General features: G+C 38.4%; 3 protein-coding genes across 4 annotated transcripts in view; 2 read left to right on the top strand and 1 right to left on the bottom strand.

The window, feature by feature from the left end:
* LOC136250973 (ephrin type-A receptor 4-like) overlaps window positions 1-11224 on the top strand; it is a 44972-nt gene extending 33748 nt beyond the window's left edge. The window contains exons 9-12 of one of the 2 annotated variants that reach the window (XM_066043333.1): window positions 10451-10543; window positions 10594-10707; window positions 10758-10846; window positions 10895-11224. In XM_066043333.1, the coding sequence (XP_065899405.1) occupies window positions 10451-10543; window positions 10594-10707; window positions 10758-10846; window positions 10895-11081 (483 nt within the window). In that variant the 3' untranslated portion in view covers window positions 11082-11224. Of the gene's footprint in view, window positions 1-10450; window positions 10544-10593; window positions 10708-10757; window positions 10847-10894 lie in introns of those variants that run through there. The other variant, XM_066043334.1, reaches the window with a different exon arrangement.
* LOC136250971 (uncharacterized) overlaps window positions 1-15546 on the top strand; it is a 184812-nt gene that overhangs the window by 126343 nt on the left and 42923 nt on the right. The gene's annotated exons all lie outside the window — the stretch shown is intronic.
* On the bottom strand, window positions 4036-6634 carry LOC136250975 (uncharacterized). Its single transcript, XM_066043335.1, has 6 exons — window positions 6194-6634; window positions 6042-6145; window positions 5944-5991; window positions 5839-5889; window positions 4282-4366; window positions 4036-4212 (listed from the first exon to the last, which is right to left on the bottom strand). Exons 1-5 carry the CDS (start codon window positions 6243-6245, stop codon window positions 4301-4303), a joined length of 321 nt encoding a protein of 106 aa, XP_065899407.1. The 5' UTR covers window positions 6246-6634; the 3' UTR covers window positions 4036-4212; window positions 4282-4300.

Genomic DNA, 15546 nt, shown 5'->3' with positions numbered 1-15546 from the left:
AACCTGACAACGACATGTGCTCCTGTTCACCATGTGAATAGACACTGATGGAAAGTATGTAAGACTCGTTTCCACTGATTCCAGCAGGCAAGATTCTTTTGTGGTGAGTCAACCCACAAAATGGTTTTCTTAGTCCCAGATCGTAAATGGAGTAGCCAAAGCTGTTATATGTAAACCCTTAAAGCACGAATTTTGCTTCCCACGGCTCCTCGAGAAAATAAACTGGCTCGTCGAGATTAAACCACGAAAATTATACCCATGAAAGTTAATACATCTGCAAATCTCTTTTTGGCAAACCACGAAAATTTTACCCACGAAATTTAATACGCATACGGTATTACATAGACACTGATCACATGATGCAATAAATGAATTTTTGTGGTGGGGCGTATGGCTTCGTTTGCAATGGTTTCAAAACTGTGACATCCAGGTAACCGCTACTAGGGATGCGGCAATTATGCCGGTATAATTTCGGGTATAATAGGTATGTGTGGAAATCATGAATTATGCTAGCATTTTGAGGTGATCATGAAGCTTTAACAGTAGGAAAATCCGCAGATTGCACAATTTCATTAAAATAGATCAAGATACTCTAATAGAGCAGTCAGAAACTCTAATAGAGTAGTCACTGAATCAAGACACACGGTAGTGTGTCGTGCGGCCTAAGAAGCCGGCGCGCAACCCCGTGAGTATATTGACAGGAAGAAAGAAAACACAATTTTCGCACCTCCGTAGCTCTGTGCTGCCTTGATGAAACAAGACAAATTTTGCTGTGTACATTCCCTCCAACTTCAGTACTCCACATTCCAAATTTGAGCAAAATCGCTTTGGGCATTCCTGAGATATGCGACTTCAAAAATTGGCTTAGTTTCTTCGGTTTTTTTTCTTCTTATTTTCTTCCTCTTTTTGCACACTTACAAAAACTGCTATAAAACGCGAGCGCGTTATCCGATTGCCTTGAAATTTGGCACACAGAAGGGGGGTATAAAGGCGCATCTCGGTACCAACTTTGGCTGGAATACCATAAACAGGCAAAGAGTTATGAGCGATTATGCACGAAAAATAACACCAATATGTTGTCACGCCTACAGGGTAAACCGTGTATGGGAAGAAGCTGAAAATCGGTGGGTGAATAGGTTAACTATTGAACCTCAAACCTTTTGTGGTTTGAAAGAAATCGAGCTAAAAACCAGGAAGATACAGTGAAAAAATCAACAGTGTGTAACAATTACGCATCGAGATTAGCTAATTTTTAATTTTTTTATTTATTATTATTATTATGCTTGCCACGCCTACCAGATAAACCACTTGGGGTAATGCTTTGAAAATCGCTATACAGATGGAGTTATCATCTTAGAAAGGCTCTTCAATGGTGTAGAAGAATCAGACTTAAAGCCACAGAGTTATAACACGAAATCCAACTTGGTGTAGCAAGTGCGAGATCGAGGTACTCTAATAGAGCAGTCATCCTAATAGAGCAGTCACACTGAACAGAATTCAAGAGATCAGTTAGAAATAAGTAACCTGTATAGAGATCAGCTACAAACAAATCACCCTGTAGAGAGTTCAGCTACAAACAATTCACCCTGTTCAGACATCAGTTAGAAGAAGTTTTCTTGTTGAGAGTTCAGTTACAAACAAATCACCCTGTTGAAAGATCAGCTAGAAGATGTCACCTTGTAGATAGATCAGTTACAAAGAAACCACCATGTAGAGAATTCAGCTACAAACTAGTGACCCTGTAGATACATCAGCTAGAAGAAGTTACCTTGTAGAGAGTTCAGCTACAAAGAAACCATTCTGTAAAGAGCTCAGCTGCAAACAAATCACCTATACAGAATTCAGCTACAAACAAATCACCCTGTAGAGAGATCAGCTAGAAGAAGTTACCTTGTAGATAGTTCAGCTACAAACAAATCACCCTGTAGAGAGATCAGCTAGAAGAAGTTACCTTGTAGATAGTTCAGCTACAAACAATCCACCCTGTACAGAGCTCAGTTAAAAGAGGTTTCCTTGTAGAAAGTTCAGCTACAAACAAATCACCCTGTAGAGAGATAAGTAAGAAGAAGCTACCTTGTAGATCGTTCAGCTACAAACAATTCACCCTGTAAAGAGATCAGCTAGAAGAAGTTACCTTGTAGAGAGTTCAGCTACAAAGAAACCATCATGTAGAGAATTCAGCCGCAAACAAATCATGTATAGAGAGTTCAGCTACAAACAAATCTCCCTGTAGAGAGATCAGCTAGAAGAAGTTTCCTTGTAGAGAGTTCTGCTACAAACAAATCACCCTGTAGAAAGATCAGCTAGAAGAAATCACCTTGTAGAGAGTTCAGCTTCAAAGAAACAATCATGTGAGAGTTCAGGTACAAACAAATTGTCCTGTAGAGAGATCAGCTAGAAGAAGTTACCTTGTAGAGAGTTCAGCTACAAAGAAACCATAATGTAGATACTTCATGTACAAACAAATCACCCTGTAGAAAGATCAGCTATAGAATAAATCACCTTGTAGAGAGTTCAGCTACAAAGGAATCTATCATGTAGAGAGTTCAACTACAAACAAATCACCCTGTAGAAAGATCAGCTATAGAAAAAAATCACCTTGTAGAGAGTTCAGCTACAAAGAAACCATCATGTAGAGAGTTCAGCTACAAACAAATCGGCCTGTAGAGAGATCAGCTAGAAGAAATTACCTTGTAGAGAGTTCAGCTACAAAGAAACCATCATGTAGAGAGTTCAGCTGCAAACAAATCACCTGTAGAGAGTTAAGCTACAAACAAATCTCCCTGTAGAGAGATCAGCTAGAAGAAGTCACCTTGTAGGGAGTTCAGTTACAAAGAAATAAACCATGTAGAGAGTTCAGCTGCAAACAAATCACCTGTAGAGAGTTCAGCTAGAAACAAGTCACCCTGTAGAGAGATCAGCTAGAAACAAGTCACCTTGTAGAGAGTTCAGCTAGAAGAAGTCACATTTTAGAGCTACAAAGAAACTACCATGTAGAGTTCAGCTGCAAACAAATCACCCTGTAGAGAACTCAGCTACAAACAAATCGCCCTGTAGAAAGATTAGCTAGACGAAGTTACCGTATAGGGAGTTCAGCTATGAACAGATCACCCTGTAGAGAGTTCAGTTACAAACAAATCACCCTGTAGAGAGTTAAGTTACAAAGAAACCACCATGTAGAGAGTTCAGCTGCAAAACAAATCAATCACTCTGTAGAGAGTTCAGCTAGAAGAAGTCATCTTGTAGAGAGTTAAGCTGCAAATAAATCACCCTATAGAGAATTCAGCTACAAACAAATCACCCTGTAGAAAGATCAGCTAGAAGAAGTTACCTTGTGGAGAGTTCAGCTACAAAGAAACCACCATGTAGAGAGATCAGCTAAAAACAAGTCACCCTGTAGAGAGTTCAGCTAGAAGAAGTCACATTGTAGAGAGTTCAGCTACAAAGAAACTACCACGTAGAGAGTTCAGCTGCAAACAAATCATCCTGTAGAGAGTTCAGCTAGAAGAAGTCACCTTTTAGAGAGTTCAGCTACAAAGCAACCACCATGTAAAGAGTTCAGCTGCAAAAAACTCAATCACCTTGTAGAAAGATCGGCTAGAAGAAGTTACCTTGTAGAGAGAGTTCAGCTACAAAGAAACCACCATGTAGAGAGTTCAGTTGCAAACAAATCACCTGTAGAGAGTTCAGCTAGAAGAAGTCACATTGTAGAGAGTTCAGCTACAATGAAACTCCCATGTAGAGAGTTCAGCTGCAAACAAATCACCCTGTAGAGAACTCAGCTACAAACAAATATGCAGTGTAAAAAGATCAGCTACACTGTTAAAAATAAGGAGTAACTGTTACTCCCCTAGGGGAGTTCCCAGTGTAGGGAGGATTTAACACCCCTATATTTTTGTGGAGAGTAACTAACACCCTGCAAAGGAGTAACAGGAACCCTTTGAAAAATCTATTGTAGGGAGTTTTAGTTACTCTAGGAGAGTTCACATAAGCATGCAAGGTGTTTCCTTTACTCCATGAAATTCTACAAATGACTCCGTATAAAATCTCAAATGATGTTAAAGACATACAGCAAAACTGTAACAAAATGTTTACAATATCCAGCTTTATAATATTGGAAAGTCACTCAAGAGATCAGTAGCAAGGCTTCATTTCATCATCAGCAAACGACACTTCACTGGAATTACTGCCTGTCACATGACATGTTATCAGCTTTAGTAAATAGCAGTATAGTAAATAGCAGTATAGTAAAGAAATATTTAACAATCACACACTTGTTACCTGTATGGCTGAAGGTACATCACACGCAGTTGCCAACAAAGTTGTAAAAACAATTCTGCCAGACCAGCGGCATTGGTAGTGTAAACTAAAATACATAACATAACAATTTTGCGAATTTGGTGAATGCTCTATTAGAGTCAGTGAATACAGTCATTATGGATTTTGGTACTATACAGAGCATTTCAAGACTACTTTTAAGCAGAAACACTTAGTACAGTGCTATATACATCATAGGGACTAATAAACTTCCCTTAATAATGAATCACATTATAGAAGTCAAACGTGTCAGACGTGTCAACAGTAGCGGTGTGAATATAGTTTACAATTGTAGGGATTTCATTAGCTAGATAAACAGCCATCTAATCACTCAATACGTCAAAGCAAAAAAAAGTGATTGTAAGTGTATAACTGCTACTGCTATGAGCACAATTATTTTGAGTTACTCTAATAAAACAGTCACCCATTTTTAGATTTATTTTTGTTGCAGCGCACAGCAATCCTTCAAAGAATAATTGTAGGCTTTGAAGTTTAGAGTATTATTAGCAGTACCATATGGGCTAATGAATTCATTGCAACTATGAATCTTGTTTAAGATAATAGTGGCGACATAGTCCAGACTAAATGACACCTATAACCATATGAATGTAATTTGCACTTGTATGGATTTCATTAGTTAGATAAGCTACTGGTTGATCAATAAAGCTGTCTGCACACATCAATTAGCTCTCAGTACAACTATTTATGTAACACTTTCACACCTCAGATCAAAGGAATTCTTTATGCTACAAATGTGATGTGGCACGCTTAGCAGTGCAACATCTAGATGTGCACTGCAAAGTGTGCTGACAACTCATTACTGCATTCCACAAACTGTACAGCTTTAATGCTTCTTACTATTGAATACTGTAGTAAAATGTATATGAAACCTATATGAGCAACATCCACTTTACATTGTGGGCTTCAGTGATCTCCTGTGGCCTACAATTGAGCCCTCCTGTGGCTCTCAATTGAGACCAACCGAATCCCACAATCAAAACTGTCTCATGGTGATAAGGTTTCTTATACATTTTGAAAACCTTACATAGTAAGTACTAGTTTTATAGTAAGAGCTAATGTGAAGCTTTGATATAGCAACCATAATGATATATTCAACCACCACAGAGTATCCTGGACAAATGCCAGTCCACATTAAAGGCACATTAAAGGCATTTAACTTAAAAGTGAATTTAGCAGCTTAAAACTACTGTAAAAGTAACTTGAAAGGGTTATATAGAGCTACTTTAAAAAGCACCTTCAAAAGCTTAAAAAGCTACTTTGAAGTGTAACATATTAGTTGCAACACTGTAAGTCGTGCATTACCCGATATGTACGCACTTGCCCTCAGGCATCGTGCGTACATATCAGGCAATGCACCCCCCACAGCGTTACAACCATTACATGATTTATGACAAAGCAATTTTAAAACTCTCTAATAGAGCTGTCTTTTGCTTTTAAGTATTAAATAGTTGGTAATGATAAGCACAGTTGCTATCATGCAAAACAGCACATTTTTGCTACCTGGAGTTCATCATTTTGTTTGTCTACTTGTTCACTGATTTCTTGTGGTACCTGTAATATATGTTTACAAATTGATGCACAGTCACTGTATGTTAGCACACTTACTGGATGTTGTTTAAATTCTATGTTCTCAGTGACATTGAGACATCCGTGCTAAAAAAAGTAAATACGTGCTTACGTAACTATAAACATTATCTCCTTACAGGTCTTGGAAAGTTGATGAAGTCGAAGACACACAATGTACATTGTATCATAAAGATTCTTGTTAACTGCAGACGATATATCTTACTAGTTAATTCCAGTGAATCTGTAATTATGTAAAGACACTGACAATGATACAGGCTACTGACCTTACCAGCAATATCATTGTGTCCGGCTGCTAACGTCAACTGAAAGCAGACGGACATGATATGTACGCCATGTTTAAGCTAGGTGGCTTTCCTCTCCTCCCTCAAGTCTTCAACTTCTTACACACTGAATACTAGTAGCTAGCGGTGAGTGGGCTGAATACTGTACGTACTAGTCAGTGATATGGCTGAGTCCGCCGAATTTTATTCTCTTTCCCTGAGTCGTGAACTATTTCTGCTGTGTCACGATAAGGCGCCTAAACCCTCACGAGCAGTGGTGACTTCCATTGGAGCCAGTTTAATAAACCCGGCGTGTCACACGAGACGACTCAGATATGAGCTCAAACGTGCCTGAAGAAAGAATGAACGAGATAGTGAACGTCCAGTAATTATTCACGAACAAGTAAACACTTTAGTATCACCTTTTAAGCACTACAATTCCTCAGAAACAAACCGCTTTCAACTACTCAACACAATTCTGTTGTTAAAGAAGCCGTTTCTATGGTAATACTCTTCACTCTAAATAATGCGCTTGTGTCTGTTTCCTTCACTATGTCTTGGTGAGTCTGTAAAATAAAACATGAGTCAGTAAATGGCTGCCATTGAAAAGGAAAACTAAATAATTACTTTCCTTTTTACATTGAGTGGCTAGAATTGAACTGGCTAGTTAATGGAGAAAATATCATAGTGAGACAGCTATAAGTGGCTCATCATTCAGTTCAGCTATGTGGCCTCAGTAGCTAGCTATATATATATATATATATATATACTGGCTCACTGAGTTCACCTTAGCCTGTTACTAGCTAGCTGGTAATGGGAACTCTTCAGTTTGGTGCTTTCACTTACTTGGAGTTCTCTTTACCCTTAGTGGGTTACTGTTACTCTCCTAGTAATCTGAACTCCCCTTTTAGAGTAAAATATTTTACTCCCATAGTTACTGTTACTCCCCTGTTTTAACAGTGTAGAAGAAGTTACCTTGTAGAGAGTTCAGCTACAAAGAAACCACCATGTAGAGAGTTCAGCTACAAACAAATCACTTGTAGAGAGTTGAGCTAGAAACAAGTCACCCTGTAGAGAGATCAGCTAGAAACAAGTCACCTTGTAGAGAGTTCAGCTAGAAGAAGTCACATTGTAGAGAGTTCAGCTACAAAGAAACCACCATTTAGAGAGTTCAGCTGCAAACAAATCACCCAGTAGAAAGTTCAGCTATGAACAGATCACCCTGTTGAGAGTTCAGTTAGAAACAAGGAATACTGTAGAGAGATCACCTAGAAGTATCGCCTTGTTCAGAGTTCAGCTACAAACAAATCACCTGTAGAGAGTTCAGCTACAAACAAATCACCCTGTAGAGAGATCAGCTAGAAGAAGTTACCTTGTAGGGATTTCAGCTACAAACAAATCACCCTGTAGAGAGTTCAGCTACAAAGAAACCATTCTATAAAGAGCTCAGCTGCAAACAAATCACTTGTACAGAATTCAGCTACAAACAAATCACCCTGTAGAGAGATCAGCTAGAAGAAATTACCTTGTAGATAGTTCAGCTACAAACAAATCACCCTGTAGAAAGATCAGTTAGAAGAAGTTACCTTGGAGAAAGTTCAGCTACAAAGAAACCATTTTGTAAAGAGCTCAGCTGCAAACAAATCACCTGTACAGAATTCAACTACGAACAAATCACCCTGTAGAGAGATCAGCTATAAGAAGTTACCTTGTAGATAGTTCAGCTACAAACAAATCTCCCTGTAGAGAGATCAGCTAGAAGAAATTACCTTGTAGAGAGTTCAGCTACAAAGAAACCACCATGTAGAGAGTTCAGCTGCAAAGAAATCACCCTGTAGAAAATTCTGCCAGAAACAAATTGCCCTGTAGAAAGATCAGTTAGAAGAAGTTACCTTTTAGAGAGTTCAGCTACAAAGAAACCATTCTGTAAAGAGCTCAGCTGCAAACAAATCACCTATACAAAATTCAGCTACAAACACATCACCCTGTAGAGAGATCAGTTAGAAGAAGTTACCTTGTAGATCGTTCAGCTACAAACAATTCACCCTGTAGAGAGAGCAATTAGAAGAAGTCACCTTGTAGAGTGTTCAGTTACAAAGAAACCACCATGGAGATTTCTTTAATCAATATATATGACCGGATTTGCGAAAAGGGGTCTTCCACATACATCCAATTCCGTAAACGTTGGAGACCATAACTCAGTGTTCAAGTAACATATTAACCTGAAAATTTCACCATGTATTCAGCTATAGTGGTGCTCACCACTGCCCAAATATCAAGGCAATAGCTCTTTCCAATCTGAAGTTATCAATTGTCAAAGTTGGCAAATTGGATGTGTGTGGAAGACCCCTTTTCGCAAATCCGGTCACATATGTATTATACAGTATATATAATTTGTACATTTACTGATAAAATATTTAAAGTACATCTACTTCATCTTTTCTTCTTCCTGTAGTAAAGAAAAAAACATAGGTTAAAAAAGTCCCAAAGCTGGCCATAGGCCGGCTTTGGGGTATACAAATACAAAAAGGAATGAAATCTAATCCAAAACAGCCAAGCTGTAAAAAAAGTGTGCGGCCCTCAGAAAGGCTATGGTGAAAAAAGATGTGAAATCCAAGGTGGCGGCCAAGAAATGGCTGTGATGGTAGGTTAATGGTAAAAATTTTAATAATGACAATTTAGGTAAATTTTGTGCCACTTCACAAAATTTACCTAAATTGTCATTATTAAAATTTTTACCATTAACCTACCATCACAGCCATTTCTTGGCCGCCACCTTGGATTTCACATCTTTTTTCACCATAGCCTTTCTGAGGGCCGCACACTTTTTTTACAGCTTGGCTGTTTTGGATTAGATATTATTTACTCTAATAAAGCAGTCGCATTGAAATGAAATACTCTAATACAGCAACCAGCTAAAGAATTCAAGACTATTTGAAGCTTAAATATCAATGAAAATGGCCTGATACAGCAATGAACTGGTATTATTAGCCAATTATGGTGGCTTAATTGTGGGAATAATGGACAATTCTCAAAAGCATAATAGGTGATTTTTTTAGCACTGCTCAACAGCAAATGTTCAATTTTTGGAGCATAATAGCCTCATGTCTAACCGCTACCTTAAACAGCATAAATGCAGTTCGTTGCTGAAACACATGCAGGGTGTACAGCTGATTTAAATATGATCGGACCTGGGAAAACAAGGCATGGTAGCACAAACTACATCCTACCACATAGCAGGTCATATTTTAGTCCTGAAATATAAATTCTGCAACTTGTATACAAAGCCAATTAATAACAGTTTAAAAATTGCGTAGTGCATGGTCAAGCAGGTTTGGAAAATAGACAAATTTTATGTCCCCAAATTCTAGGCTTTTCGCATGCAGGCCTGCTATATGTCACTTGTCTCAGTGCATGCTTGTAATTAAGATTTATATGAAACTAGGCCTGAGCCTATTATGCTCAAAAATTTACTTATTATTCTTTCCAGAATTTCCCAAAAAATTCTCCTATTATTCTTTTTGTTATTCTTGTATCCAGCCTATTATTCCATAATTATTCTCATTCAGTATATACCTGTAGCTAGTCGCTTAGTTTTCAAGATGCTACTATAAGTAGTTTTGTCTAAATTATTAATAGCCATATATGAAGCATTCCACCTTACACATCATTTTTCTATCCATAATAGTTACAGCAGACTTAGAATAGCTATCTACAGTAATAATTGAAGTGTATTTAATTATTAGTGTATTATAATAATATGCTGTATCTACTTTATAGCTACTAAATTAGGTAGATAATAATGCTCAAAGACTTGAAGAAGATACACTGGTATAAGATGTACAAGTTTCAGAATTGCAGATAATCATGCTTTTAAATCCCTGATGCTGGCTGCAGATTATTAACATGAAAAGATCTGACTGCTCTATTAGAGTATTTGAGCGTTCTATTAGAGTATATCGATCTTTTAGAGGCTTTTCAGCTCCTTTCAGCCAGCACTCCTGTCAGCTTTATATCATTTGTAGTAGCTTAACTCTTTCTTCTAGTTAATCAAGAAGAGACACGCCCCCTAATTCCACCGATTATTCCCATGGTCGTCCGATTATTCTAAAATTATGCCTATAACCATCCTATTATTCCGGAATTATTCTCATGAAATTGGTGACCTATTATTCTCAAGATTATGCTGGCATAATAGGCACAGGCCTAATGAAAACTCTCAGTAGTCATTTGTGCAGGTATAAATAATTAAGTACTTAATTTAGGTTGCTGATTTTGGAATGTCTCGTGATCTGCTCAATGATAACTACTATATCACATCAGGAGGAAAGATACCAGTAAAATGGACAGCTCCTGAGGTACATATATTCAGCAGTGTACATAGTTCAGTAATTAAGTGCTTTTATAGGCAATTTACTATAAGAAATATTCATTATTCAGTGATGTTTGGAGTTATGGTTGTGTGGTATATGAGATATGGAGCTTGGGATGTAAACCTTATGATAATATACCAAATGCTAAAGTAAGTAAAACAATACAGTTTGTTTTGCTTCCATTCTTGACTACTTGCAGAAAGCTTTGGAAAAAATTGATGGTGGATACAGACTCCCACCACCTCCTGGTTGTCCTAGGGCTATTTACAGATTAATGATTAAGTGTTGGTGGGTAACATTAAACATTGCACTGACAATATTAATAATGATATATAGGAATCCAGAGCCAAAATCACGTCCACACTTTAGACAGATCACACAGTTACTGGATGGTAATAGTAGTTATTTGTTGGGCTGGTCTGATGAAGATAAACAAATCGGTGGTGAGGATGCTATGAAGTTGGGAGGTGCTTTGGAACATGCCAACAGCCTTTACAATGATTTGCAGTGCACATATCAGTAACATTTCAGAATTAATCTAATGCTGTGTCTGATATACTGGGTGACAATAGCTTACTTATTAGTAGCAGTATTTATCACTTAGCTACCTCTATTTGCTGTGTGCATGTTGATAGAATGTGTTATATTTCATGCCATCATTTTAAATATGTACTGATCAAACCCCACACTATTCAGACTTCAGATACTTAAGTCAAATGCCCGTAGATTTATCCTCTTATTTTAGACTTCAATAGTAACTATCCTTCTGGGGACCTGTAGGAAGGCTAAAGAAAGTCAGTGATAGGATGCACACTATATACAGCTATGCACTAGACATTAATGAAACTATATCACCTAATATCTGATAGATATCTTGTACTAGTGATCAGGAGAGGATACAGGAGATGCACAGGGAGCAAGTGCATCCCTTAACCTCTGTGTGTGTGTGTGTGTGTGTAGTGTGTGTGTGTGTGTGTGTGTGTGTGTGCGTGTGTGTAGTGTGTGTAGTGTGTGTGTGTGCGTGCGTGCGTGCGTGTGTGTGTGTGTGTGTGTGCGTGCGTGCGTGCGTGCGTGTGTGTGCGTGCGTGCGTGCGTGTGTGTGTGTGCGTGTGTGTGTGCGTGCGTGCGTGCGTGCGTGTGTGCGCGCGCGCGCAATAAACATGCACATTGCATTCCATTTACTGAAGTCCAAGTATGTTATATCCATGGCATGGTGCAGTACTGAAAATACAAATTTTTATACTGAGCAGTGGCAGAGTGGCTGTACTTTGTATACCACAACTAAATGATAAAAAATTTCCATGGTCTTACAGTAGACCACATATGGAAATCACATTGTATGCACTTGCCATCACTCCCAGCACTAGCTGTCAAGTGCTAGGACAGCTAGATAACGCCAGTGACTATAAAAAAAAATGCTAGGTTTAATTTCTGGTATATTTTATGTGACAAAACAAAAACCCCATACTGGTAGCCTGAGACCACAAAAGTAGCTGTGTGGTCTGACTACCATGCTGGATGACTGACTGGCTGTAGCTGCTGATCATGACCTCCCACCATCTAGATCTGATTAAACTATCCCTGTAAAAAGATGATGCGCTTCACACACTACTTAGCACCTGTAAGGCTTTCTTTTATGCTATTTTGTTAGGCTTTATTTGACAAGGTTATTTTGTACAATAGCCACATCATTTTATTACTATGGAACCCATTGCATGAACTCCCAAAAGGCAGTGGTTACTGAACTCAGGGCCGCCCACAGGGGGGGGGGGGGCAACTGGGGCATTTTGCCCCGGGCCCCAGGAGGCCCCATGAAGGGCCCCCTGAATACCTGTTTAAAAGATCGATATACTCTAATAGAGCAGTCAGATCTAAATACTCTAATAGAGCAGTCACAGTATTCTTCAGAGGAGCAGTGTAGCAAGCTTATAGATAAGGAGATATGGTTGGTGATGGGTAGTTATTGTCATTGCCAGCAGGTTGTGACCTTTTTTTTTTTTTTTTAGTCTTCACCTTACAACTTGGGTGAAGGGCCTCACTTTAATTTAACTCTTTGCCCTGGGCCCCTTAATTTCTCTGGGCGGCCCTGACTGAACTGAATGTTGGTTGGTGCCAATTAAGGCTATTGAACCAACAGCAGTCATGTGACACTTATAATTAGCTACAAAGATAGACTTTTAGAAGGGCCAACTAATTCCAAATCAAGCTATAGGAGTGGATAAGTATTGAACCAGTCATCATGGCCAACTCCATGAATTTAATTGTAGGACATGACATGCATATGTATGACTGGAGGCTCCTCTACTTATGCAGTAGTCTTCTTCAGTATATCCAACTACTATATATTTATGTCCAAATTTACGAGAGGTGCTTTTTTCACACAAACTTTGGCCCAGTTTTTAAACTTTGAAACTTCATTACTTTTTTATCATTGCATTTAATTCTCTGAAATTGTCCATGGATTAACCAACAGTATATGCATGGCTATACATTTTGATATGAAGATTAAGAATCAGTTGTTATAATCATTAATATTAATTTTGTTTACTGGCATGTAAAATGTGTATAAATGGTACATTTTTGCAAATCCGGTCACATTTTATGTTGAAAAAAGTGGAACTACGTATGGTAATTATAACAAATCAACTAGTATAAAAGTTGGAACTTTACTACTAGAAGACTGGCCACTGAAAAGTTACGTATTGCTGAAAATGTCAGCTACTCAGTTTACATCAGAGACTCCAGGACTTCAACACCAAGGCTTATAGAAATAGCTAAAGAACAGTCAAATACACACTAGTGATGTATTCCTGTGTTCAAGGAAAAGTTATATTTTATGCCAATTAACAGTTGGAACAATGCCAACAAAATGTAGTACATTGAGGTCACTTGGTAGATAATTATTGTACTGTAGGTGAAATGTGTATTGTACGGGAATATGCATGTTACTTGGATTAATTTTGTGTGTGCATATAGTGTATTTGTATTTAGCATTGAATTTCTGTGTCTATGTGACAGTCTATCCACACATACAATGAAAGTTTAAGTCATCAGTTCATTCTACATGCAGGGCCGCCCACAGGGGGGGGCAACTGGGGCATTTTGCCCCTGGCCCCAGCCTGAAAGGGGCCCCAGGAGGCCCATGAAGGGCCCCTTTAAAAGATCGATATACTCTAATAGAGCAGTCAGATCTAAATACTCTAATAGAGCAGTCACAGTATTCTTCAGATGAGCAGTATAGCAAGCTTATAGATAAGGAGATATGGTTGGTGATGGGTAGTTATTGTCATTGCCAGCAGGTTGTGACCTTTTTTTTTTTTTGGTCTTCACCTTACAACTTGGGTCAAGGGCCCCACTTTAACTCTTTGCCCTGGGCCCCTTAATTTCTCTGGGCGGCCCTGTCTACATGCGGGTAAGGGTTATCATAGGTAGATATTGCTGCAATAGTCTGGCAATGCCTGACCTTTCGCATGAGCATAAGAACATAGCATACAAAAATTTGGTATGTCTATAATGACTTGTAACTTAGCTAAACTCTCTACAAGGTGACTGCATGGTGTAACTATTTTATATGGCCCAATGATAAATTTGCCAAACTTTCATCTGTCAATTACAACCTACTTTGGATTTCATGCTGATTTTCCAAACTTAAATCACACTAAACTTTCGTTGTTTATGATAAATGATCATGACTTTTGCAGTCAGTTGGAGACCATAAGTAGGCTTTGGGGTATATAAATACAAATGTATATAAAACAGCCAAGCTGTAAAAAAGGATGCAGCCCCTTTAAAAGACAAGGTGAAAAAGATGTGAAGCAAAATTTTTAGTAATGACAATTCAGGTGAGTTTGGTTCTGCCTGCTCTTGGCATTGTTGTTATTAAAATATTTGCCGTTAGCCTATCATACCACCACAGCCATTTCTTGGCTGCCATCTTGGGAAATATTACATCTTTTTTCACCTTGGTGTTTTTAGGGGCTGCACCCTTTTTTACAGCTTGGCTGTATATTATGCTAGCCTCTTGGGCCACACGACACACTACAGTGGAACCTCTCTTATCTGGCCGGGCTTCATCACCCGGACTGCCACAATTAGTCACGTGGCTTGTAGTTTATTAACCATAATAAAGTTTGGTTTAGATGAAAGTACAATGAGAGAGCCTAAAGGTTGCTGTTTGTTTATTCTACTAATAATAACTACCACTTGGTTGCTAGGTGATGATGCATTTTTACAATCCAGGAGAGTGACCATGAATGCTCTGTAGCAACTTCCCTTTCTGCCCACTAAACTGCATATATAACACTAACTGAGTATTTAAGTAGTCACATTAATATATTAGCATGCAATTTTTAGTTATGAACATTAGATATGGATGGTATAGCATGTACTAGTCTGAGACTGCCTGAATAGAAGCGGTTCCACTTTACTGTGTGTATTGATAGCTACGTAGGTAGAATGGTAGACTCGAGTTCTATTTTCCCTGCTTGACCATGAAGTGAGACATTGTAAGGTTTCATTAGAGTCAATAGGTTGGCTTCCATACATGTGGCTTCTAATAGCCCTTGTCCAGCAGGTATTGGGTCAGCACCATAGTAGCTACATGTCAGTAGCCCTAATTTAATGCACAAAAGCTAGAGAACTGTGGAACCACGGAAGGCTTACCAAATCATCTGACTGCAGCTGGCCATGGTTGATCGGAGTGCTAAATCACTTTTTGGTCCTGTGAGTGATGGTAATATACTGACCAACATTTTAAAGCCACTATTTGGTTTTTCATCAGAAAATCCCAATTGTATAGAGTGCAGGTGGATGGGTCATTACCATTATCCATCATCAATAGTACTTGCCACAATATAGTTAGCAAGGCTTATTTTCATACCTTAACTCTCTGCATAACTGGAAGGTTTTATATTTACTCTACATATAACATAACATCTTCTGACTAAACTAACAACCACAATACTCTGTTCCACTCAGATGTTGCTATG

The sequence above is a fragment of the Dysidea avara genome, chromosome 3 (assembly GCF_963678975.1).
Source record: "Dysidea avara chromosome 3, odDysAvar1.4, whole genome shotgun sequence".
Classification (NCBI taxonomy): domain Eukaryota; kingdom Metazoa; phylum Porifera; class Demospongiae; order Dictyoceratida; family Dysideidae; genus Dysidea; species Dysidea avara.
This window is presented reverse-complemented; position numbering and strand designations above follow the sequence as displayed.

Excerpts from the sequence above, each read along its gene's own strand:
- LOC136250975 (XM_066043335.1), bottom strand. The coding sequence starts at position 6,245 with ATGTCCGTCTGCTTTCAGTTGACGTTAGCAGCCGGACACAATGATATT. Across the intron at positions 6,146-6,193 it reads CGGACACAATGATATTGCTG|ATTCACTGGAATTAACTAGT; the intron begins GTAAGGTCAGTA and ends ACATAATTACAG. Across the intron at positions 5,890-5,943 it reads TAGAATTTAAACAACATCCA|GTACCACAAGAAATCAGTGA; the intron begins GTAAGTGTGCTA and ends CATATATTACAG.